Source organism: Pongo abelii, chromosome 18 (assembly GCF_028885655.2).
Source record: "Pongo abelii isolate AG06213 chromosome 18, NHGRI_mPonAbe1-v2.0_pri, whole genome shotgun sequence".
Classification (NCBI taxonomy): domain Eukaryota; kingdom Metazoa; phylum Chordata; class Mammalia; order Primates; family Hominidae; genus Pongo; species Pongo abelii.
In genome coordinates this window covers 85158342-85182541 of record NC_072003.2, presented here as the reverse complement: position 1 = coordinate 85182541, position 24200 = coordinate 85158342, and the positions used below count along the sequence as shown (strand labels likewise).

Here is a 24200-nt window from a genome sequence, read left to right as displayed (position 1 = left end):
TGTGCAGATTCCTGGGCTCAGGTCCAGAGAATTCAGATTCATTGAGATTTGGGGCCCAAATCCTGCATTTTTAGCAGGTGGATTCAGGCCATGCTATAAATAACCCTGATCTTTAACCAAAACCTGCATTTTACTATGAAGAATTTCATTTTATTATTATGATGATGATTATTATTATTAAGACAGAGTTGGCCTGTCACCCAGGCTGGAGTGCAGTGGCACAATCATGACTCTATAGCCTTGACCTTCCAGGCTCAAGCCATTCTTCCACCTCCGCCTCCCAAGTAGCTGGGACCAGAAGTGCGTACCACCACACCTGGCTAATTTTTTTTATTTTTTATAGAGACAAGATCTCACTGTGTTGCTTAGGCTGGTCTGGAACTCTTGGCCTCAAGCAGTCCTCCCACCTCAGCCTCCCAAAATGCTGGGATTACAGAGAGGAGCTACCGCACCCGGCCTACGAATTTCAGATATGCAGAAATAAGCAATTTGGCCAATGGCACATGTTCAACCAGGGACTGAAGAATTGGGGCATAAGGTTGAATGCTATGAAATTGCTAATTTAGTAGGTCAAAACCTCAAACATCAGCAATTTCATAGGAGTCGACCTAACAGAATTCAGGCCTCCTGAATGAACCCTGTTATCTGTCACCACAGGAGGCCATCTGATTTTCTGCTCTTTCAAAATTTATTGCACAAAGAATGTGTCAATGTGATCTCGCTTAAGAACAGTGGAGCAACATGGGGGCGCGGTGGCTCACACCTGTAATCCCAGCACTTTGGGAGGCTGAGGCAGGTGGATCACGAGGTCAGGAGATCAAGACCATCCTGGCTAACACAGTGAAACCCCATCTCTACTAAAAATACAAAAAATTAGCCGGGCTTGGTGGCGGGCACCTGTAGTCCCAGCTACTTGAGAGGCTGAGGCAGGAGAATGGCGTGAACCTAGGAGGCGGAGCTTGCAATGAGCCGAGATCGCACCACTGCACTCCATCCAGCCTGGGCGACAGAGCAAGACTCCCTCTCAAAAAAAAAAAAAAAAAAAAAAGAACATTGGAGCAATATAAAGCCAACAGATTGTGAGCCATCTCAGCCCTGGAGCCAGGACGGCAAGAAAGGACAGGGCCTTACACTGCTTTCTGTCCCCCAAAGCATCCTACACATAGAAGACCTAGTTGTTTTTTGGTGTTTTTTTGTTTGTTTTTTTGGGATGGAGTTTCACTCTTGTCACCCAGGCTGGAGTGCAATGGCGTGATCTCAGCTCACTGCAACCTCCACCTCCTGGGTTCAAGCGATTCTTCTCTCTTTGCCCCCTGAGTAGCTAGGATTACAGGCGCCCACTACTGCACCTGGCTAATTTTTGTATTATTAGTAGAGATGGGGTTTCACCATATTGGCCAGGCTGGTCTTGAACTCCTGACCTTAGGTGATCTGCCCACCTTGGCCTCCCAAAGTGCTGAGATGACAGGTGTGAGCCACCGTGCCCGCCCGTAGTTGTTATTTTTACTTAATTTTTGAGAAGTTGAGACTCTAGTCTGTCACGTACTCCCCAATTCCAGCAGGCAGCTCTGTAGCAAGGCCTCTCTGTCAGCTGCCTGTCTGGTGTCTGGGGCCCTGGCCCAGTCCCTGCATATGCAGGACATGCCCCCAGAGACAGGGTATTGATCCCTATTTCCTTCAAAATAGCTCTACCTTTGTCACCAGGATAATGGCTTGTTGGTTTTTTTATTTTTTTATCCAAACACAAAAAGGTTAAAAAAGCAAAATCACCTAAAATCCCCCCATTGGCCGAATATCCTTCTAATCATCTCTCTCCTAAATGTTGGGATTCTTTATTTTTGGCTTGTGAAGTCTGACATTTAAATTTGTTGATAGAGATGTATGGTACAACACTTTTTTTTTTTTTTTAGACGGAGTCTCGCACTGTCACCCGACTGGAGCACAATGCCATAGTCTCAGTTCACTGCAACCTCCGCCTCCTGGGTTCAAGCGATTCTCCTGCCTCAGCCTCCCGAGTAGCTGGGATTACAGGCGCCCGCCACCATGCCCAGCTAATTTTTTGTATTTTTAGTGGAGACAGGGTTTCACTATGTTGGCCAGGCTGGTCTCGAACTCCTGACCTCGTGATCCACCCACCTCGGCCTCCCAAAGTGCTGGGATTACAGGCGTGACTCACCGCGCCCGGCCAGAACACTTTTTTTTTGAGATAGAGTCTTGCTCTTCTTGCCCAGGCTGGAGTGCAATGGCACAATCTTGGCTTACCACAAACTCTGCCTCCCAGGTTCAAGCGATTCTCCTGCCTCAGCCTTCCAAGTAGCTGAGATGACAGGCATGTGCCACCATGCAGGCTAATTTTGTATTTTTAGTAGAGATGAGGTTTCTCCATGTTGGTGAGGCTGGTCTCAAACTCCCGACCTCAGATGATCCACCGGCCTCAGCCTCCCAAAGTGCTGAGATTACAGGCGTGAGCCACTGCGCCCGGCCTTGAATTACAATCTTGCCAATAAAAGTGTTCCACCGCCAGGAACACATGAGATGCCTCAAAAAAAAAAAAAAATTGTAATTCATATTTTCAGGATTATGTAAACACTTCATTTCCAGAACCACTGTTTGGACCCCACTATGTGAATACCCTAAATTTTGTTTGTATCCTCATCTTAGATGTATTTGGCAGAGGGTGTTTTTGAAAATAAAACTTATTTATTGACGTTTAAGAGGTACCCAGAAAAGGACACAAATCATAAGTGTATAGCTCAGCGAAGGTTCACAGGGGGAGCAAAAGGACAGGCTCCCGGAAGAACCACCAAGCTCAAAAAACAGGCTGTAAGACACCCCAGCACCCAGGACCCCTTGTGTCCACACCCTGGACTAGTTCTACCTGGCTTTGAGCCTATGTCAGCAGGAGCAGACAGTAAGTAGTCTTACTGTGTGTGTGAGATTCACCTGCGACCTGATATGTAGCAGTCTTTTATTCATTTTCACCACCGTGTCTTATTTTGTTGTATCAATGTACCCCAATTTATCCATTTCTATGTTGATGGATATTTGGGTTATTTCCAGATTTGGGCTGACACAGCTAATGCTGCAGTTAACATTCCTGCACGTGCCTTGCCACACAGCTATGTATGCTTTTCTTTCAGGATATGTAGCGTGGACTTGCTAGGGGAGTGTGTGTGTGTTCACTTTTCAAGATACGTTGCCAGTTTTACGAAGTGATTGTATGAGCTGAACCTCCCACCCGCAGTGTCTGAGAGTTCCCATGTCCTCAGATCTTCAGAACTTTGTGTTATTAGCCTTTTTTTTTTTTTTTTTTTTTTTTTTGGAGACAGGGTCTCACTCTGTCGCCCAGGCTGGAGTGCAGTGGTGCAATCATAACACTGCAGCCTTGACCTCCTGGCTCAAGCGATCCTTCCACCTCAGCCTCCCGAGTAGCTGGGACTACAGGTGTTCGTCACCACACCAAGCTACTTTTTTTGTAGAGACAGAATTTTGCCCTGTTGCCCAGGCTGGTCTCAAACTCCTAGGCTCCAGTGATCTGCCTGCCATGGCCTCCCAAAGTGCTGGGATTACAGGTGTGAGCCACTGCCCCCAGCCATCAGTCTTTTTTATTTTAGACATTTTGGTAGTATGTAGTAGTATCTCACAGATTCTTGGTCTAAATATGAAAAGTAAAACGATACATCTTCTAGACAGGAGGATATATTCATGACCTTGGGCTTGGCAAAGATTTTTAAACAGGACACATAAATGATAAGTTGTGCTACATTAAAATTAAGAACTTTTGTTCATTAAAAAACAGGGTGGTGAAAAGGGAAATCCCACAGTGGGAGATATTTGTAATACAATTACCCAACAATTACCCAGCAAAAGACTTCTTTCCAGAGCCGGGTGCCATGGTACACGCCTGTAGTCCCAGCTAATTGGGAGGCTGAGATGGGAGGATCACTAGAGCCCAGGAGTTTGAGGTTGCGGTGAGTTATGATCACATCACTGCACTCCAGCCCGCATGAGAGAGTGAGACCCCATCTCCAAAAAAAAAAAAACCAACAAAACAAGCCTTCTTTCCAGATTAGGCACATCTCAAAAGAAGATATCCAAATGGCTAGTAAACATATGAAAATTGCCTCACTAATGTCATCAAAGAGAAGCCAAGTGAGCACATGAGTCTGTTTTTGTTTTTGTTTTTTTGAGACAGGGTCTCACTCTTTCTCCTGGCTTGGACTGCTCAAGTGATCCTCCCGCCTTGACCTCCAAAAGTGCTGGGATTACAGACTTGGACAATGGCACCTGGCCATGAGTCTGTTTTCTTCCTTTTCTTTCCTTTTTTTTTTTTTTTTTTTTTTTTTTTTTTTTTTTTGAATAGTCTCGGCCAGGTGCAGTGGCTCATGCCTATAATCCCAGCACTTTGGGAGGCTGAGGCGAGCGGATCACCTGAGGTCAGGAGTTCAAGACTAGCCTGACCAACATGGAGAAACCCCATCTCTACTAAAAATACAAAATTAGCCGGGCGTGGTGGTGCATGCCTGTAATCCCAGCTAATAGGGAGGCTGAGGCAGGAGAATCGCTTCAACCTGGAAGGCAGAGGTTGCGGTGAGCTGAGATCATGCCACTGCACTCCAGCCTGAGCAACAAGAGGGAAACTCTGTCTAAAAAAAAAAGAAAGAAAGAAAAAAGAAATAGTCTCCCTCTGTTGCCCGGGCTGGGGTATAGTGGCGCAGTCTCGGCTGCAACCTCTGCCTCCCAGGTTCAAGTAATCCTTGCGCATCAGCCTCCCAAGTGGCTGGGATTACGGGCATCCACCACCACAGCCAGCTAACTTTTGTATTTTTAGTAGAGACAGGGTTTTGCCATGTTGGCCAGGCTGGTCTCCAACTCCTGACCTCAAGTGATCTGCCCACCTTGGCCTCCTGAAATGCTGGGATTACAGGTGTGGGCCACCGTGCCTGCCTATGAGTCTTGTTTTATTTGTTTGTTTGTTTGTTTGTTTGAGGTGGAGTGTTGCTCTGTCGCCCAAGCTGGAATGCAGTGGCATGATCTCGGCTCACTGCAGCCTCTGCCTCCTGGGTTCAAGGAATTCTCCTGCCTCAGCCTCCCGAGTAGCTGGGATTACAGGCATGCACCACCATGCCTGGCTAATTTTTTTGTATTTTTAGTAGAGATGGGGTTTCACCATGTTGGCCAGGCTGGTTTCAAACTCCTGACCTCAAGTGATCCGCCCACCTCGGCCTCCTGAAGTGCTGGGATTATAGGTGTGGGCCATCGCACTGGGCCATGAGTCTGTTTTTTAATGGGAAGAAAATGTTTAGAAGCAGAATCCTCTTCATGTGCACAGTCCAAGTGCCCTGGATACCCCAGGACAATTTCACACGTGTGACTGAGCGTCAGAATGCCTTCAAACAAACAACAGCCTCCACTGCCTCTTTCAGTCCTAGGCCTGAATATTCTTGAAATTCTTGACCTCAGTACCTGGCCTGGGCACATAGGGAGCAGTGGTTCTTAGTCTGAGGGTTTCAGCTGTGGATCTCTCCTGCACTGTTGAGTGGCCTTCCTTTGGGTGGCTTTTAAGAAAGGCTATAGTCCCACCCTGGATGTCATCACCTACTGCCTCTACCAGCCTGGCCTCCCACCAGTCCTGCCCTGGAGCTCAGAGCAAGACCTCCCAGAATCTGATTGTTCTGTTAATCACCTACGATGCCTGGAATTCTCTCAGTGCCAGCTTTCTGAGGAGCTCAAAACCATTTGCAGATCCTGCTGGTAAAATGGCTGCCCTGAGGTCAGCTGAGCTCTGTGCTAAATTACTTCTGCAATAAGAGGCAATTTTCCAAACTGTGCCTGAGAGTCCCAGAGACCCAGAGCTCCTCACCCACTGGAGGACTTGGGAGGAAGGCAGTGTTTAAACAGACATCCTGGGACTCTCCCGTCAGGGTGGTGGTCTCCATAGTTACTGGGATGTGGTTCTTAAGGTAGATAGAGTATCTGCACACACAGCCCCTCTGCCTTTACACCTGGGCAGAGGGAAGCAGGCAGGACTGCGTCTGGGCAGGCACGTAGGCTGGAAGTAGAGAAAGGAGGGATGCATTTTCACTGGGGGACCCATGGAGCAAAGCAGGTGGGAAAAAAAAAGTCTAGGACCCAAAGAAAGTGCCAGCTTACCTGGGTATCTCCCCATCTTCAGCAAGGGGTCCCTTGGCTCACTTCCCATATGCACGTCCCAAGCAGCCCACCCTGGCACAGCCATAGGTGTTCTGAAGATCCCATGTCTTCCCTGAACCTCCAGGAATGTTGGGCATAGCTGCTCTGAGCTCTGCCCCACCCAGACTCTGCCTTCGAAAGTCTTACCCAGGCTGACTCACTGTCTTTCTATTCCTCAGCCTTCCTGGGTGCTGTGTTTGGGATAACGGAAGGCACGAAGGGTAGCCTGGGGACTGCGGGCAGTGTGGGAAGGCCGCAGACAGGAAGGAACCTGAGTGCCTGGAGGGGCGGGGAGGTATCCGGGGAGGATGGAGCCCCAAGCAAGAAGGGTCGCAGGTGGGGCTCCCATTTGCGTGTCCGGGTGGCAGGGAGGTGACAGTCTGTGGGGGTTTGGGCAGAGAAGGTCAGGAGAGGCAGCTGAGATAGCAGGGGAAGCCCTCCTGCCCCTAGCTGCTACCTCCTGCGCCGTGGTTCCACGGAGCGTCACTCCCTCTGTGACTTCTGGGGCAGCCGATGGGGATGGACAGAGTCTGGCAGTGGGTACAGGAACCCTGCCACAGTGGGTGGCCTTGAACTCCTGAACTCAAACGATCCACCCTCCTCAGCCTCCCGAAGTGCTAGGATTACAGGCGTGAGCCACCGTGCCTACCATGAACTTTATCTGAATTTTAAAATAAGGTGGGGTTCGGCAGCTCATGCCTGTAATCCCAGAACTTTTGGAGGCCGAGGCAGATGAATCGCTAGAGGTCAGGAGTGAGAGACCAGCCTGGGCAACATAGCAAAACCCTGTCTCTATTAAAAATACACAAATTAGATGGGCGTGGTGACGTGCATCTGTAGCCTCAACTACTCAGAGGCTGAGGTGGGAGAATCACGTGACCCCGGGAGGTCGAGGGTGCAATGAGCCCTGATTACGCCGCTGCACTCCGGCCCGTGTGACGGAGCAAGGCCCTGTCTCAAAATAAATAAATAAATAAAATAAAACAATAGTGGAGCATCAGGAAAAGAGATCTGGGAAGGGGGCACAAGGAAGGGGGAACCCTCCTGGGCGGCCTGAAACCCCAGTATGGGGATCACCACCAGCCACCGCCTCTCTCCCACCGCCATGTTAAGGGTCCCAGCTGGGTGTGGGGGGACTGGATTCTGCTTTTCCTCCCTGAGGTCCAGCCTCGAAGAGCCGAGGCCACACACAGCTAGTTCTCATGAGGAGACTGGAAACTCTCCTCCAAGCCTCTCAGGGTTGCAAGGAAACGAAACAGGCATCAGATCCAACCTCTCCAATAAATTCAGTGCAGCGATCAGCCCGTGCCTAACCCGCCACATGCGGGGAGCTCACTGGGTCTTGAGCAGCTCAAGCCCGCTGCTGATTGCCAGAAATTTCCCCCTATGCTGTATGGAAACCATTTCCTGAATCTCCCATACTAACCCCAGTGTCACCCTTAGGGTCCCCCAAGATCCCCACACCTGCCTTCCCCAGGACAGGCTTGCAGAAGTGCCCTCCTCTTCCCGGGAACACGCCCACCGTCAGTCTTCCTCCCTGGCGGTGGCTTAGCTCCCCCACCACGTGGGCTTCTGTCTTCAGCCTGGGCTCCAGTTGGTCCATTCCTCTAACCTCAGCCAGACAGTGGGATATGGAACAAGGGATTAAAGCTTCCCACAGCCATGGGGGCAACGGCAAGGCCTGAGCTTAAGGATAATTTCCCTTCTGTGCAAAGGCCAGGCATTTAGTCTGAATGGGCAGAGTCTGGAAACAGCCACAGCCCAGATAGCCCAGAAGAGCAAGCGACTGTCCCCAACCTGAGCGAGGTCCCTGAGACCCAAGGTGGCTGCTGATCTCTCATCCCCAGAGGTAGGAGGGCAAGTGGGTGGGAGCCTGGGAGGGGGCTCCGGGCAGAGCTCGTGTGTGGGGGTGGGGAGCAGCCTGGTCTCCTACCCTGCCCCAGGTCCCTGGGAGGTGTGGGAAGAGCTTCCTCCCTTTGCCCTCTCTCTTCACCTCCTCTCAATACTTAATGCCACCTTCTGGGTGCCCGCTGTGTGCCCAGCACTTTCCTGTACCCCTTCTCGGTGAATTTTCAAAAATATTATCTTTAGTTTCTTACAGCAGAAGTCATATGTACTCCAGTTTGTTTGCAATGTAAGGATCACAAAAAATCTATACAGACAAAGCAGCGGCTGCACTGTGGGTTCCCTCCCACCCCCACCTCTGCCCCCACCCCCACCCAGGCATGGTGGAGTGTGAGCCATTCCAACTGAAATTAAATGAGATATTGAAATTAAATGGCATGTAGAGAAGAGAGTTCATTTTCTTCTCACCGTTGGCTGGCAGCGCCTGGAGGGAGGATCGCGTTCATTTGATGCACAATTCATTTGCTCGTGGAGAAGTCGCTGCCGGAAGAGAATTTCTGAGCATCCAGCTTTTTTCTCGGGAGCTGCAGGGGAGCTGTAACCACCCTCCATCCTCAGCTGAGGCAGGCAGGGGCTCCTGGGGAGGTGAGCTGGCTCTCCAGGCTCCCAGGACAACTTAAGGGCGGGCTCTAGGACTCAAGGGTCCCCCTTCTGTGCGGACACCACTCTGTCAAATATTTTTATGGCTGAAAGATGGAAAGATGGGGCGATTGGTTGTGAAGTCCTCAGCAACCTTTGATACGCGGATGGACCCTGGTGTGCCAGGGGTGCCCTTCCAGAGAGACTGGGCCATAGGGAGAGGGCCCAGCCCCGAGGCTCAGCCGTAAGCCGTCAGCAGCCAGCGCGGTACCACCTGCCTCTTAAGGGGTTAGCCCAGGCACCAAGCGCCAGTGGGTGATGTGGCACCTGTAGACTTTAAAAATAATTTTCAATCTCTGGAAAAGGAAAGAAATGAGCATTGATTAGAGGCAGTATACAGAAGGGGGTAAAAATGCAAATTCTGAACCTGACTGAGTTCAAATCCTGGCTCCGCCACTTACCTCGCTGGTTAACTCTGGGCAACTTACTTCGCCGCCCTGTGCCTCAGCGTCCTACCTGTAAAATGGGATCTTAATGAGTGTCTGCCTTTTATGCGTGCTGTGCTTACGTGACTCTTTGGTGTCTAGCACATAGCAAGCTCTCACTAAATGTTCACGACTGCTAATGATGAGGGGCTTCCGTTTCCAGATGCTGGTCATTAAAACATGGCTGCATTTTTGTCCTACATCAGAATAGTTCCACTGACATAGATACTGTCATCCCTGTTTTTCAGATGTGGGAACTGAAGCACAGAGAGATTAGGGGCTTGCTCAAGGTCAGTCATTCTTTTTTTTTTTTTTTTTTTTGAGACGGAGTCTCGCTCTGTCACCCAGGCTGGAGTGTAGTGGTGCGATCTCGGCTCACTGCAAGCTCCGCCTCCCGGGTTCACGCCATTCTCCTGCCTCAGCCTCCCAAGTAGTTGGGACTACAGGCACCCGCCACCAAGCCTGGCTAATTTTTTGTATTTTTAGTAGAGATGGGGTTTCACCATGTTAGCCAGGATGGTCTCGATCTCCTGACCTTGTGATCCGCCTGCCTCAGCCTCCCAAAGTGCTGGGATTACAGGCGTGAGCCACCACGCCCGGCCTAATTTTTGTATTTTTAGTAGAGATGGGGTTTCACCATGTTGGCCAGGATGGTCTCAATCTCGACCTCACGATCTGCCCGCCTTGGCCTCCCAAAGTGCTGGGATTGCAGGTGTGAGCCACTGCGCCCGGCCAAGCCCGGAATTATATCAGGGTCAGCTCCACGACTAGGCAGAGATCCCCTCGGTAAAGGGTCTGGGTGTCCCTGTGTTTTGTATTCCTAGACCTAGACCTGCACGGTCCTGACTGGCAGCCAGCAGCCACAGGTGGCTCCAGAGCCCTTGACCCCTGGCTGGCTCGAATCAAGGTGTGCTTTAATGTGAAATACACACCAGCTTTCCAAGACTTAAGACAAAAAGAAGAGAAATGGAAGCTTACTTTAATATTTTAATATTAAATCAAATATTAATATTGATTTAACATTAAAATAATTTTAATATTGATGACATGCTGAAATGATAATTTTTGGATAAATTGGGTTAAATGAAAGATGTTATTACAATCAATTTCACCTGTTTCTTTTTACTTTTCTTTTTTTAACGTGGCTACTGGGAAATTGTAAGTGGCACTTGTGGCTTGAGCTAGATTTCTATTGGCCTTAGGCCTTGACGGCCTGGCACCCCACAGGAGGTGCCCAGGAGAGCTTCGTAAATGGATGAACGGATGAATGAATGAATAAGCGAGTAAGTGAGTGAATGAAGGAGTGTGGGAGGGAACAGACCCTTGAGAATAGGACCACGGTGCATCAGAGTCCCAGCTGGCCCCATCCCTGGTGTTCTCAGACTGTGCAGAGAGGCGGGTCCATTGGTGAGGGGCCTGATGCCAGGTGAAGTGAGTGAATGGGCTGAGGAGCCGTGCCCATGAAGGACTGCCCGAGCATCCTCCAGCCAGCCTACTCCCTGGGCAGGGCCTCACGGAAAGCCCCACACTGACCCGGGAAGCAGCATCCTGCAGAACAGCTCAGGCCCCTCTGGGGTCCAGTGTGCACCCCCGGCCCCTCCCAGCCCCTGGCCGATGCATGTGACACCCCCATGCTTCTAGCACTGCCTCCCGTGTGTTCATCCAAAGCCCACGGGGGGCCAGGACCACACTGTAGCAGGCTTCGAGCCACCTACTCTGCCTGCCCCGGAGGCCTAACGGAAGAAGAATGCCAAAGCTGTGCTCAGCCCCCAGGATGCAGTGCCCAGGCCAGCCCCAGCAGGGGCCTGCACACCATGGCACCCACTTTGATGCTCGAGAAAAGTTAACTTTGAAGCTGCCAGTCCGAGCAGCTGAGCCAGGCAGGCTTTAGGAAGAGTGTTAAGGCTTCTAACCCTGCAGCCTCTTGTTCACCCATGTACAGATGGGGCACGTGGTCTGAATCTCGCAGGGAAGCCCACTGGACTCGACAGCACTTCCCTCTCTTTTCAAAGATGTGTGGAAACCCTACTCATTTGGAACACTTGGGAAAAAATATTTTACTTAAGGTTTCAGGTAACTGACTTTTAGCACCTTAAGCACAATGCTTGATTAAACATGGTAATGGTTTTAGGGGAGAAATGTCTAACAATGGCATTTATCCTTTTCTTTATGACAAATGGTGGTGTAGAGAGGTACGAGGCTGGACTCTGTTGGACCAAAATGCTCTTGGCACTACTGGGCGTGTAGCACCGGACTGGGAGTCCCTCCACAGCTCTCCCAGCAGCCACCCTGTTTGGATGTTGGGTCTCCTTTTCACAGTTCTTCATTCTCCTCCCTCTGGTCATCAGCTCTAGCTCCTGCTGCATCAGGGCAGGGCGGCATGTTCAACCTCCTTCCCTGGAACCCCTCCCCAACAGCCTACCTAAACCATCTTCAGACAGCTGCTTCTGCTACACTCAGCTGGAAAAGCCAAGCTTATTCAGCATATGTACAGTTAGGCCAAAAGTTTGGGCCTGCTCTTGCCTCTGATCGCTGGGTGGTCTTTAGTGCCAGGCTTTGGGTCCCTAGGCTCCTCTGCTGCCTCCTGATTCTCTGTTGAGGTGTGGACAGGTGAGGTCCCCAGGCGTGCCCTCAAATAAATGGCATTCCTGTCCTTCTCAGGATATAATTGGTCTATGAACAGAAATGCCTATTGCTCGAAGGCAAGAAGTTCTCTGCAGTTAGCAAAGTACCAATCTTTGTGTCTTTGAGATGGTTTCAACATCTGCTACTTCCTGAATTTGGCAGGAAATAATTAATTCAACAAAGCAAGCTCACCCATGGGCTGAGTGGGGCACAAGGCTGCAATCTGGGAGCTATGCTTAATCCCTATCTGCCTGGCCACAGATCCCATCCCTGCCCCTACCCTACCCACCCCACGTCTCAGGGAATCACTTTACCTCTCCACTCCCCCACACACCCATCTTTCCATACCACAGTGTCAACCCCAAGCAAAGCTGGCGCCTCTGACTCTGTTGTTTTGGGAGGTCCCACTCCCGAGCCCAGCAAGCTTATTTAAAAAATCCCACCCATTTACACCATTAAATACCATTTGTTCTGGAACATTTAAAAACTAATTTTTATAATTTTGCATTTGAAATTATTTGGCTATAGGTAGCTTAAATGTAATGGTGGGCTGGGCGTGGTGGCTCACGCCTATAATCCCAGCACTCTGGGAGACCAAGGCGACCTCACCTGAGGTCGGGAGTTCGAGACCATCCTGACCAACATGGAGAAACCCCATACCTACTAAAAATACAAAATTAGCCGGGCATGGTGGTGCATGCCTGTAATCCCAGTTACTTGGGAGGCTGAGGCAGGAGAATCGCTTGGCAATCACGCATATTCAGGAAGATTGGTGAAGCTAAACTTCATTTTGCTTCTAAACATACTGAAATCGTGAAGACTACACTTAATGACAGAGTTTCTGTGTCTTAAGTAAACTTTTATTAGCTTGGATTTTGCAGTTTTCTCCGTATTTTAGAACCCATAAGATTTTTGTTTTTTTGTTTTTTAACTTTTGGACTAGATAACACATTTTCATGATCCAAGTTGCAAGAGGAACAAAAGACATAGAGAAAAAGTCTCCCAGGACCTCTGCCCGCCCCATTCCCTTCCTCACTGGCAGCCAAAAGCCCTGGTTTCCAGTGGAACCTTATGGAGATGTTTTATGCTTTAAAAAGTGCAGATCCAGGTTCTCCTCCCTTTTTATTTTTATTTTTATTTTGAGACGGAGTCTCGCTCTGTCACCCAGGCTAGAGGGCAGTGGTGTGATCTCAGCTCATTGCAACAACCTCCACCTCCCAGGTTCAAGCGATTCTCCTGCCTCAGCCTCCCCAGTAGCTGGGATTTCAGGTGCCCACCACCACGCCCGGCTAATTTTTGTATTTTTAGTAGAGACGGGGTTTCACCATATTGGCCAGGCTGGTCTCGAACTCCTGACCTCGCGATCCGCCCGTCTTGGCCTCCCACAGTGCTGGGACTACAGGCGTGAGCCACTGCGCCCAGCCTCTCCTCCCTTTTTTATGCAATGATTGAACATTTGTATGGTCTTCTACACCTTGCATTTTTTCACTTGGAGATCTTTCCATATCAGAACATAACAGCCTAGGCACAGTGCCATGCACTTGTAATCTCAGCACTTTGGGAGGCTAAAGCAGGAGGATCACTTGAGGCCAGGAGGTTGAGACCAGCTGGGGCAATATAGTGAGACCCCATTTTTACAAAAAATGAAAACAATTAGCCAGGCATGGTGGCATGCTCCTGTACTCCCAGTTCCTTGGGAGGCTGATATGGGAGAATCGCTTGAGCCCAGATGGTGGAGGTTGCAGTGAGCTATGATACGCCACTGCACTCCAGCCTGGGCCACAGAGCAAGATCTCGTCTCAAAAACAACAACAACAAAAAGACAGGATATAAAAGCTTTGTCATTCTTTGTCATTCTTTATTTCTTTATGGCTACAAAGCATATCTTTTGCTTTTGGTTTTGAGGGGTTTTTTCCACTCTGAAACATCTTTATAGGCTTCTGGGGAGCTCACCGACCCAGGCATTGCCCACCTCCCGGCACAGTCCCCATTCTCCTGACTGAGTTCTCTGTGCCCCAACAGCCCTGCCTTGCGCCCACTCACCCCAGCAGCAGGTGGAGCCAGCTTCCCAGGCAGCCACTGATCTGGCCGCCCGCCCGCCCCTGCTGAAAATGCCTCCATAGCCAGCTGCTAGCATCGGCACAGAGTCCCAGAATGAGACCCCAGCACCTGCAGGTCTCCGAGGATCACACTGCCCACGCCCTCAGGTCCAGTCCATCAGCCTCCTAACCTGCTGATCCTGCCCTCCCGGCCCTGCCCTCTCTAATCCCAGCCCTGCCATCTGCCCCTCCGGCCCCTCCACTTTGCTTCCACACCCACCTCACGCTCACCGTCAGTCAGGGTCTCTGCCCATGGCCTCAGGCTCCATGAGGCAGGGGTCTTGCTTGTCTGTTCCCCAGACTGCCAGCACCTGACCAAGTGTCCAGCACGTATGAGATGCTCAGGAAATAATGTCAGGAATGAATGAGCAAGTGAGAGACTGCCGTAATTCTTCCTGTCCCAAGCATGGGCTAGGAAATTTGAGACCTGACTCATAATCCCAAATGCCCCCACTCATGGGGGACCTCCGGCAGCTCACTCCCCATGTGACAGCTTGACCCTCCTTGCCTGCATCAGTGGGGAGCCCCCAAGGCCCGGTGCGGCTCCTCCGTCGTCTTCAGCGCCCCACCTGTCTCTTTTCCTCCCGTTCATCTCCTGCCGTCCCATGGCTTCTGCTTTCTGGCTTCCTTCCTCTTTCCGTGTGAATCTTCTTGTTTTCTTAGCACCAACTTTGCCCTCCTACCTCCTCCCCGCAGGAGGGCTGCCCCCCATGACCAGGGGCCAGGCTGTTCCTCTTTCTATGTGTGTTTTTGAGACAGGTTCTCACTCAGTTACCCAGGCTGGAGTGCAGTGGCGCGATCGTAACTCTGCGGCCTTGAACTCCCGGGCTCAAGTGATCCTCCCACCCCAGCCTCCCGAGTAGCTGGGACTACAGGCATGCACCACCATGTCCAGCTAATTTTTAAATTTGTTTTCTTCCCTTGTTGCCCAGGTGTGGAACTCCTAGCCTCAAGCCATCCTCCTGCCTAAGCCCTCCAAAGTGTTGGGGTTACAGGTGCACACTGCCATGCCCAGCTATGTTCCTCCCTCTCTGCTGCAGGGCCAGCCATTGGGACTGCGGGGCCCATGCACCCTCAGCTCTGCCACAGCAGTGGGGCTGCCTGGCATCTGTGGCATCTGTGGGTTATGTGGTCATGTCAGGGCCTGGCTGCTGTGCTGGGTAAAGCGCCCCTTCCCTCCCTTGACTTCCCTTCCCTCCATTATTGTTTTATTACAGCCTCATTGAGGAGGCATTTTTTTTTTTTTTTTTTTTTGGAGACAGAATCTCGCTCTGTCGCCCAGGCTGAAGTGCAATGGTGCGATCTCAGCTCACTGCAACCTCCACCTCCCGGGTTCAAGCAATTCTCCTGCCTCAGCCTCCTGAGTAGCTGGGATTATAGGTGTGTGCCACCATGTCCGGCTAATTTTTGTATTTTTAGTAGAGATGAGGTTTCACCATGTTGGCCAGGCTGGTCTCAAACTCCTGATCTCATGATCTGCCCACTTTGGCCTCCCAAAGTTCTGGGATTGCAGGCGTGAGCCAGTGCATCTGGCAAGGAGGCATTTTCATGTCATAAAATTCACCTATTTTAAGTATTCAATTCAATACTTTCAGTGAATTGACAGGTCTCTCTGCCCCTTTGCAGGCCCTCCTCCTTCCCAGCCTCAGTCCCAGGTAACAACCCATCTGTTCTCTGTCGCTAAGGACTTGCTTGTTTTGGACATTCCATATAAATGGAGCCATACAGTATGTAGTGTTGTGTGACTGGCTTCCTTAAGCATAATGTTTTTGAGGTTTATCTACATTGTAGCATGTATCGGCACTTTATTTCTATTATGGCTGAATAATACTCCATCGTAGTCCTGGCACGGGGGCCCACATCTATAATCCCAGCACTTTGGGAAGCCAAGGTGGGCAGATCGCTTGAGCCCAGGAGTTCCAGACCAGCCTGGGCAATATGGTGAAACCTCACTCTACAAAAAAAATACAAAAATTACTGTATTTTTATATACAAAATGCTGTGGTAGTGCATTTTGCCCAGCTACTCAGGAGGCTGAGGTGGGAGGATCACTTGAGCCTGGGAGGTCAAAGCTGCAGTGAGCCAAGATCATGCCACTGCACTCCAGCCTGGGTGACAGAGTGAGACCCTGTCTTCCCAAAAAAACAAAAACACCCGCCATCATCTGGCTGGACCACATTTGCTTTATCCGTTCATTCGTTGACCCACAACCCACAGTTGGGTTGTTTCCATTTGTGGCTACTGTGAGTCAAGCACTGTGAACATGAGTGTCTAAGTCTTTATATGAACATGTGTTCTCTTGGCTAGTACCTAGAAATGAAATTGATGGATCACATGGTAAATAAATGCTTAACTTTTTAAGATTCTGCCAAACTGTTTTCCAAAGTGGCTATATTATTTTACATTCCCAGCAGTAATTTAAGCATTCTTACCCACCCTTACCAATATTTATTTTCTTTTTTTAAAAAATCACAGCCATCCTAGTGTGTATGAAATGGGATCTCACTGTGGTTTTGATTTGCATTTCCCCGATGACTAATGATGTTGAGCATCTTTTCACGTGTGTGTTGGCCATTTGTATATCTTCTTTGGTGAAATGTCTACTGAAATCTTCTGCCCAGTGGTGTTTTTGTTTTTGAGACACGGTCTCGCTCTGTTACCCAGGCTGGAGTGCAGTGGTGCGATCATAGCTCACTGCAGCCTCGACCTCCTGGGCTCAAATGATCCTCCTGCCTCAGCCTCCCGAGTAGCTGGGACCACAGGCACATACCACCATGCCTGGCTAATTTTTTACTTTTTGTAGAGACGGGGTCTCCCTGTGTTGCCCAAGTGAGTCTGGAACTCCCAGGTCAAGCCATTCTCCTGCCTTGGCCTCCCAAATTGCTGGGATTACAGGTTGAGGGAGTGCGCCCAGCCCAGTCTTTTGGGGTTTTTTTTGGTTTTTGAGGTTTTTTTTTTTGAGACGGAGTCTCACTCTGTCGCCCAGGCTGGAGTGCAGTGGCGTGATCTCAGCTCACTGCAACTTCCGCCTCCTGGTTCAAGCTATTCCCTGCCTCAGCCTCCCGAGTCTTTTTTTTTTTTTTTAAAAGACAGGGTCTTGCTATTTTGATGACGTTGCCAACTATTCTTGGGACTTCCCCTCTGTTGGGAGACGCTTTTTGTGCTAGGTGCAACGGCCTGGGCTTGAGTTGAGTTTCCTGTTGTCCCTTTAACACCTGGGTGGCCACTGTGTGTGAGTCTGATCCATGTCCACTGAGGGACAGCACAATGAGAATCCCAATCAGACTGCCTGGCGGGAACCCGGGCTCTGACCCCCACTCACCTGGGGCAAAAGTGAGGACACCGCTCTATGCATCAGTCACTTCATCTGCAAAAGGGGAATCAAAATAGTACTGACCTCAGAAGTCTATGCAAATTTTGTATTTGAAGCAGTGCATGGAACTTAAGCAGCTCACCACAAACACTAGCTATGATTCGTCTGGTTCCCTCGACTTCATGGTGAATTAACATTCACGCTCACTCCATCTTCACAGCGGTCCTCTGAGTGGTTCTCCTTCGCCCATGCTGGGGTGAAACGCTGACACTCAGAGAGGCCGAATGACGTCGCTGAGGTCTCACACAGCCCGTGAGGGGCTGCCGAGGCTTCAATCCAGGTCAGGGGATTCCAGATCCCCTGCCACCTCGCTCCCCGACGGCTGCTCCCAGGAAGACAAAGTGAGGTTCATTCCATCCGTCTGAAATCTCAGGCAGAGGCTGTTCCGACGTCCCTGGGCCCCACGCTGATGCTGCTCAATAAACCAGTGCCTGCCAGGGGCCCGGGCATAGGGCTCAGTAGTGAGAGACTCAGCTCCCACTGCTGCAAGAGGAACCCTTGGCCCTAAGGGAGGCAGAGCTGTGGGGGACGGGGATAGAGGGCGCTGGTGTTTGGGGACACACTCAGGAGGCCGGTGTGGGGCATGAGGAGGGGGCATCTCAGAGCGGGGGCTGCAGAGCCTCAGGCTGAACCTCCTGCATGGATGGGGTGTCCCTGCCTGTCCCCCTGCCACCAACCCCACTCCTGGGGCCTGTCTCCCCAGAGCCTGTGCTTCTTTTTGTTTTTTATTTTGAGACAGAGTCTCACTCTGTCACCAAGGCAGGAGTGCAGTCGCATGTTCTCGGCTCACTGCAACCTCCGCCTCCCGGGTTTAAGCGATTCTCATGCCTCAGCCTCCCAAGTAGCTGGAGCTATAGGCATGCGCCACCAGGCCTGGCTAATTTTTGTATTTTTAGTAGAGACAGGGTTTCACCACATTGACCAGGCTGGTCTCGAACTCCTGACCTCAGGTGATCTGCCCACTTCGGCCTCCCAAAGTGTTGGGATTATAGGTGTGAGCCACTGTGCCTGGCCCTGTACTTCTTTTTGTTTGTTTTTTTGGCTTTGTTTATTTTTTGTTTTTGAGACAGGGTTTCACTGTGTCGCCCAGGCTGGAGTTCAGTGGTGTGATCTCAGCACTGTGTCCGGCCTGCAGCCACCTTTAACCCTCCACCCTGCTTAAGAAACCATTGTTGGGCTGGGCGCAATGGCTCACGCCTGTAATCCCAGCACTTTGGGAGGTTGAGGTGGGCAGATCACGAAGTCAGGAGTTCAAGACCAGCTTGGCCAGCATGGTGAAACCCCCGTCTCTACTAAAAATACAAAAATTAGCCGGGCGTGGTAGCACACACCTATAATCCCAGCTACTCAGGAGGCTGGGGCAGAAGAATCGCTTGAACCCGGGAGGCGGAGGTTGCAGTGAGCAGAAATCGTGCCACCGCACTCCAGCCTGGGCTACAGAGTAAGACTCTGTCTCAAAAAAAAGAAAAGAAACCATTGTTGAATAGGAAACCGAATGTCACAGGTGCGCCACGTGTTGGTAGGACGTGGGGAGTTGTGAATGGGAAGAGGGTCTCCCTGCTAGCCCCACTCCCCACCCTGCAGGACCCCTAGGAGGTGATGCGGAGCCCCCGGGCTCAGGTCCCTGCAGAGTGGGGTGTGGCTGCGGGGTGCTCCTCCTCGTCCTGCACCCTGAACCCAGAACTTTCCTGGGAGCTCTTCCTCCTGACGCCCACACGGCAGCTCCCTTGCACCTGCCAGGGCTTCCTCTACAATCACTGGCTCATAGAAGCTTTTTCGTGCCCATGCTGTCTACAATTTTGACTCCCCACCCCCACCCTTTATAGCCTCCGCTGTAAGCGTTTTCCCCGTAGCACTCAGGCGCTGGTGCCCATGAGGGGCAGGGTTTGGCCTGTCTCTCTCAGCCTCTGTATTCTCAGGGCCTGGAGCGGTGCCTGATAGGCGCCAGTAAATGTGTAGAGCTCTTGTCGAACTGTGCACAGGAAGCTGCTCTCCCAACCATTAATCCCCAAGGGGAGACGGGGGGAGAAATTGCTCTAATTCTTCTTCTCCTGCTTCCTCTGCAGACCGAGTCTCCAGGTCTGAGAAGGAAGGACGGGACTCAGAGGGCTTTGGTGTCAGGGGCCTACCTTCCCATCCTGTACCCCACACCTGAAGAATCCTAGCCTCCAGCATCTGCCTTTCCCCGCACTCCAGGGGATTCTGATCACAGGCAGGTGTGGGGCCACAGCCCTGGCCTGGTCTCCAGGGTCTGCAGGCTCAGTGCTCCCTGCAGTTCTTCCCAGGTGGTGGGACAAGGTGAGGCTGCTGAGCGGGACTCTCCTCCCAGAGCCCATGGGTCCCCACTAGCAGCTGCCCACTACCAGCCCCACCCCAAGATCAAGACCAAGTTACTTGGGCAGGCACCTCACCTGGCTGCCAGGAAAGTGACGTGCAGCTGGGCTCTCTGCTGCTAGATTCAAAGTTCTCTGTCGGAGCCAACTATTAACATCATCTGGGTCAGCCTCGACCTCCTAGGCTCAAACAATCCTCCCACCTCAACCTCCCAAGTAGCTGGAACTACGAGCATGCGCCACTATACCTGGCAAATTTTTACAGTTTTTGTAGAGACGGCAGGGGTTGTGTGTGGGGATGTCTCACCACGTTGCCCAAGCTGGTCTCGAACTCCTGGACTTGAGCAATCCTCCCGCCTCAGCCTCCCAAAGTGCTGAGATTACAGGCATGAACCACCACACCTGGCCTTACCTAGGGGTTTTTACATAACACCCATACCTGGGCCCTACCCGGGCCAATTAAGTCAGAGCCCATGGGGCGAGGCCAGGACCTGGGTATTTGCTTCATTCATTTTTATTTATTTGTCAGCTTGCCAGGTGATCCTGGCATGCAGTCAGGGCCGGGAACTGTTGGAAAATACTCAGGGGTTCTCAGCCAAGGGCATGGTGCTCCCAGGGGACAGGTGGCAATGTTGGGAGATATTTTTTGGTTGTCGTGACTTTGAGGAACGGCTCTCCTGGCACCTCGTAGGTAGAGGCCAGGGATGATTCTCAGCACCCACAGGGCGCAGGACAGCCCCCAGCACAAAGGGTGACCGGCGCAGATGCCAACAGCGCAGACGCTGGGAAAGTGATGCTGGAGTGTAAACCCACTGTTCTCACGGCAGCAGCCTCCTGGGGGAGGAGGCAGCCAGATTCTTTCCACTCCTCATCTCAGTCTGTACAGTTGACAAAACACATCCTCCTCGGCCTCCAATCATTAGTGCACCGTCCCCTCCCCCAGGGCTGAGGCTTGGGCCAGACTCCCCTGGGATGAGCGGCTCCTGTCTCCGCTGGGGGCAGGAGAGCACAGGAGTGGAGACGGAGCAGAGTCAGAAGGCAGTCCTCACTGGCTGGGAGACCCAGGACCTGTGACTTCCCTAAGCCCCAGGCCCCACACCTGAGAGGGTTGTCATGAACAGGCAGTGACGTGAGGGCTGCCTGCACAGTTGGCGCCAGGTTAAATACATAACCTGATAAATAAGTAAATCCCCAGTTCTCTTTTGAGGAAACTGAAGCCCAGAGACAAGCTGATCTCCACCAGTGTCACCCCTTCTGCACCCTTCCAGAACAAGAAGGCAGGGGTGAGGGCAACTGCCTGTCTGTCACACCTAGGGACTTCCGCTGCCACCATTAGAGGAGACAGTTCACAGTGGCTCTGCCCCAAAGCTCCCTGAAGAGGAGCAGGACATAGGACCGTCAGCAGCCCAGGAAATGGCCCCTTGGGACCTTCAGGAGGTGCTGCACTTCCCCAGGGACCCGCTGACTCCTGAGGGGCTGGGGCACAGGGAGCCCCGGGGAAGGGCAGGAACCGGCAGTGTGGGGGAGATAGATATTAATCAAATCTTTGCACAATCATGAAAGGGAACCTGGCTCCAGGGCAGGCACAGCTGGGCTGGGAGGTGACTGACGGAGGAGGGAGACGCTGTGCCATGGGGTCTCAGAGCCTTAGTTCTTAGTCGCCTAGGCTTGTCCATCTCAGTTCCTCAGGAGCCTAGGCCTGGTCCCTGCCTCCCCACACCCAGCGAAGGGCCGGCACACAGCCAGGCATGATGATTTGCCCACAGCCAGCTTGTTGAGCCCCCTCCGCCTCCTACCCTGAAGCCCCTGAGCTCTTCCTGGCTTTCTAGCCCCTCCCCAGGGATGTGCCCTCAGCAGGGAGCCACCAGCACAGGCCTTCCCCAGCCCAGCAGCTGGGGCAGCAGCTTTGATGGGCACGCCCACCACCCCAGCACCGGCCAGCGGCAGGTCCCATCCTGCCTCCGGAGGGTGGGGACAAGTGGAAGGAACGTCCTGCCCCAGGCCTGCCCCTTCTCTTTGTTAGAGGCGGAGGAGTGGGGGACATGATACATTTCCTGCCTGTCAGTCTGGACTCTATAAGGTCAGGGAACCTAAAGATCGCCCCATTTTTAGGAATGACTCAAGCAACAGCACACGGCTAGGAAGATGACTCCATTTCCTGCAACTCTTTGCCACATTCACTGAAGGAGTGTCACTTTCCTGCTCTGTGACTCAGTTTCCCCTTCTAAGCCTCCAGAAATATATAGGGCACGGGGTGTGGAGACGTTGGGCTTGTAGGGTGGAGAGGGTACCACAGGCTTGTGACAATGACATGGGAAGCACAGGGCAGTCATCTTTCTGTTCCTCCTGCCCCACTGGGCAGGTGTCTGCAGAGGCCTCCACACAGGTAGGGCTGACGGAGGGAGTGTGCCTCCTAAGAAGCTCATCTGGCCAAAAGACCTCTGTGTCCACACCGCGGGGGGGTGGGGGATTCCTCTCCCTGATGCTCATCAAGGTCATCACCAAATATCTGAAGCTGCCCAGGGGGCCAGGAGGCAAGCCCTGACCTCCTTGTAGGCTGCAACCCGGGGTTCACCCCCGAAGTGGGGTGCAAAGGCTTGCGTGGAGAGCAAAAGAGAACCCCCACAGCCGGAGCCACAGGGAAGGGGCACTGCCTACCAGTCTCTGGGGTCCTGCACCAGGCGAGGGCGGCTGCAGACGGCGAGATGGGGCGGGGGGGCTGTTCTCGCCTCCCCTCTTCGCATCCGGGAGGCGAGGTTCACTGAACCCGGGCCCCCTAGTATGGGAGGAACCCTGGTGCCCTTTTTCACCACCCACGGCTGGGGTGCAGGGCCGCAGGGAGCCCGGCACCCAGCCCCGCAGAGGGGCGCACTGTGGGGAGCCCTAGGGGGCGCGGCCCAAACTTTCCCCGGGACCGCCCAGGGCCTGGAGGGAGGAAACAGGCAAGCAGCGAGGGGTCGGGACCGCCGCCGAGGGCGCCGGGCGGGTCCTGGCACGCTCCCCAGGGAGGCGACGGGCGGGCCCGCTCCGCCCCGCGCCTGGCCCGTGCAATCCTGGCGCCCGCGGCCCGGCGGCTGCCGTCAGCGCCGCCCTCTAGGAGCGGGGCGGGACCGCGGGAGGCGCGCGGCTGCCCGAGCGCCGGCCGGGCCATGACCCCCGCTGCTCTGTCTTGCAGGCTCGTCGCCGCGGCCCCCCGAGCCCGACCGCCGCCGCCACCACCAGCGCCCGGGCGGGCCTCGCGCGCCTCGGGCGCGGCTCCGCAGTGAGCCCACCAGGAGGGAAGCGGTGAGTGCCCCGCGCCTCGTGCCCGCCGCCCCTTCCCCGGGACGCCCGCCTTCCCCGAGCAACGCGGCCCCGGGCCGGGCGGCGTCCACGCCTCGCAAGCTCCAGCCGCTGCAGGGGCGCGGCCCGGGGGTCGGTGGGGGACCCACGCGGGCCCGGGCGTCCCCCCAACTTCTTGCAGACTTTGCTGCGGAGACACAGGCTTTGGGAAACTTGGCCTGGCTCTGGCCGCGCTGCAACTGGCACCGGCGGTGGGGGTGTGTCCCCGCGCGGAAGCCTCCGGCCCCCCACTCCCCACAGGCCACCCAGCGCCGTCACGAGTTCCTTGGGAATGGACCAGAACGCCATTCCTGAGAGCTGGAAGGCCGCCCGGCGGGGGGCGGGGGCAGGAGGCCTCCCGAGGAACCATTTCCCCTCTATCGAGTATTTCCAAATCTATTATTTATGAACCGCCTCACTTAGGGGCCCCCCTGCGCTCCCAGGACATCAAAGCAGGTTTGCAACCGCAAAGGGCGACCCGTGTGGACGCACTCGCGCCTTCTCCTGGCTGGCTGCCCTTGAGCGGAACTAGGGGAGGCCTCAGTAAAAAGGGGCACCCGCAGCTCCCCCCAGGGATAGGCGGAGGGCGGGGTCCGAGGGCGGCTGGGACTTCTCTCAGACCGCCTCTAGCTGCGGGGCCCAGATGGAATCAAGGGAAAATCTGTGCAGGCTGGACAGGCTTTGGAGCCCCGAGGAAGAGGGAGGAAGGGAAGGCTGCGAGGCAAAGGCACTTCTGAGGTAGTGCAGTTCTCGGGGAACGAACGCCTCAATGTACAGGTGAGGAAACTGAGGCTCTGAGAGGCATACCCTGAGTCACAGGCTCTGGCGTTTCCTGCCTAGACCCCACCCACCCAACGCTGTGGGGAGGCCTCTGTCCTGGGCTGGGTTAACTCCAAAAAGCACCCTCACCTGTGCAGGCCACGCCCTCCTTGGGTTCTGCGCCCCCACCGCTGGGGACCCGGTCCTGTGGATGGGAGGAGGCCATGTATTTATGGAAACACTTAATCCCTCGCCAGCCCCAAGGAGGCTGAAAGCTCACCACCTAATCTCGTCTCCCTGGAAGCGCCTTCCCATGCCGGTGGGGTGCACCCCAGACCCACGTAGAGTGTATTTTCCCAGCCCAAGGTGCGGGTCACCTCTGGAGACTTGAAATGGGAGCGTCCCGTCAGTGGACACTGAAGAAGAGAGCAGTGATAGTTCATGCTTACGGAGCACTCCTCGTGCACCAGAGCCTGCTTTTTCTGTTTTAATCCGCTGACCAGCTCTCCAACCAAGTACTGTCAGCCCC

The 24200-nt window shown here is 53.1% G+C and overlaps 2 protein-coding genes across 2 annotated transcripts in view; one reads left to right on the top strand and one right to left on the bottom strand.

Moving 5' to 3' along the window:
• Positions 1–2291: 2291 nt before the first annotated feature.
• LOC129050892 (putative uncharacterized protein C8orf44) lies at positions 2292–16010 on the bottom strand (the record flags this gene model as incomplete). The annotated part of the gene is made up of 2 exons (XM_054534426.2): positions 2292–2496; positions 15936–16010. Coding segments are annotated over 2 exons (270 nt in total), but the record flags the coding sequence as incomplete, so codon positions are not given.
• A 6662-nt stretch (positions 16011–22672) lies between these two features.
• The window catches only part of C18H16orf74 (chromosome 18 C16orf74 homolog), a 43991-nt gene continuing 42463 nt past the window's right edge, over positions 22673–24200 (top strand). Inside the window, exon 1 of the mRNA XM_002826723.4 lies at positions 22673–22876. The gene's annotated coding sequence lies outside the window, so the exon portion shown is untranslated. The remainder of the gene's footprint in view (positions 22877–24200) is intronic.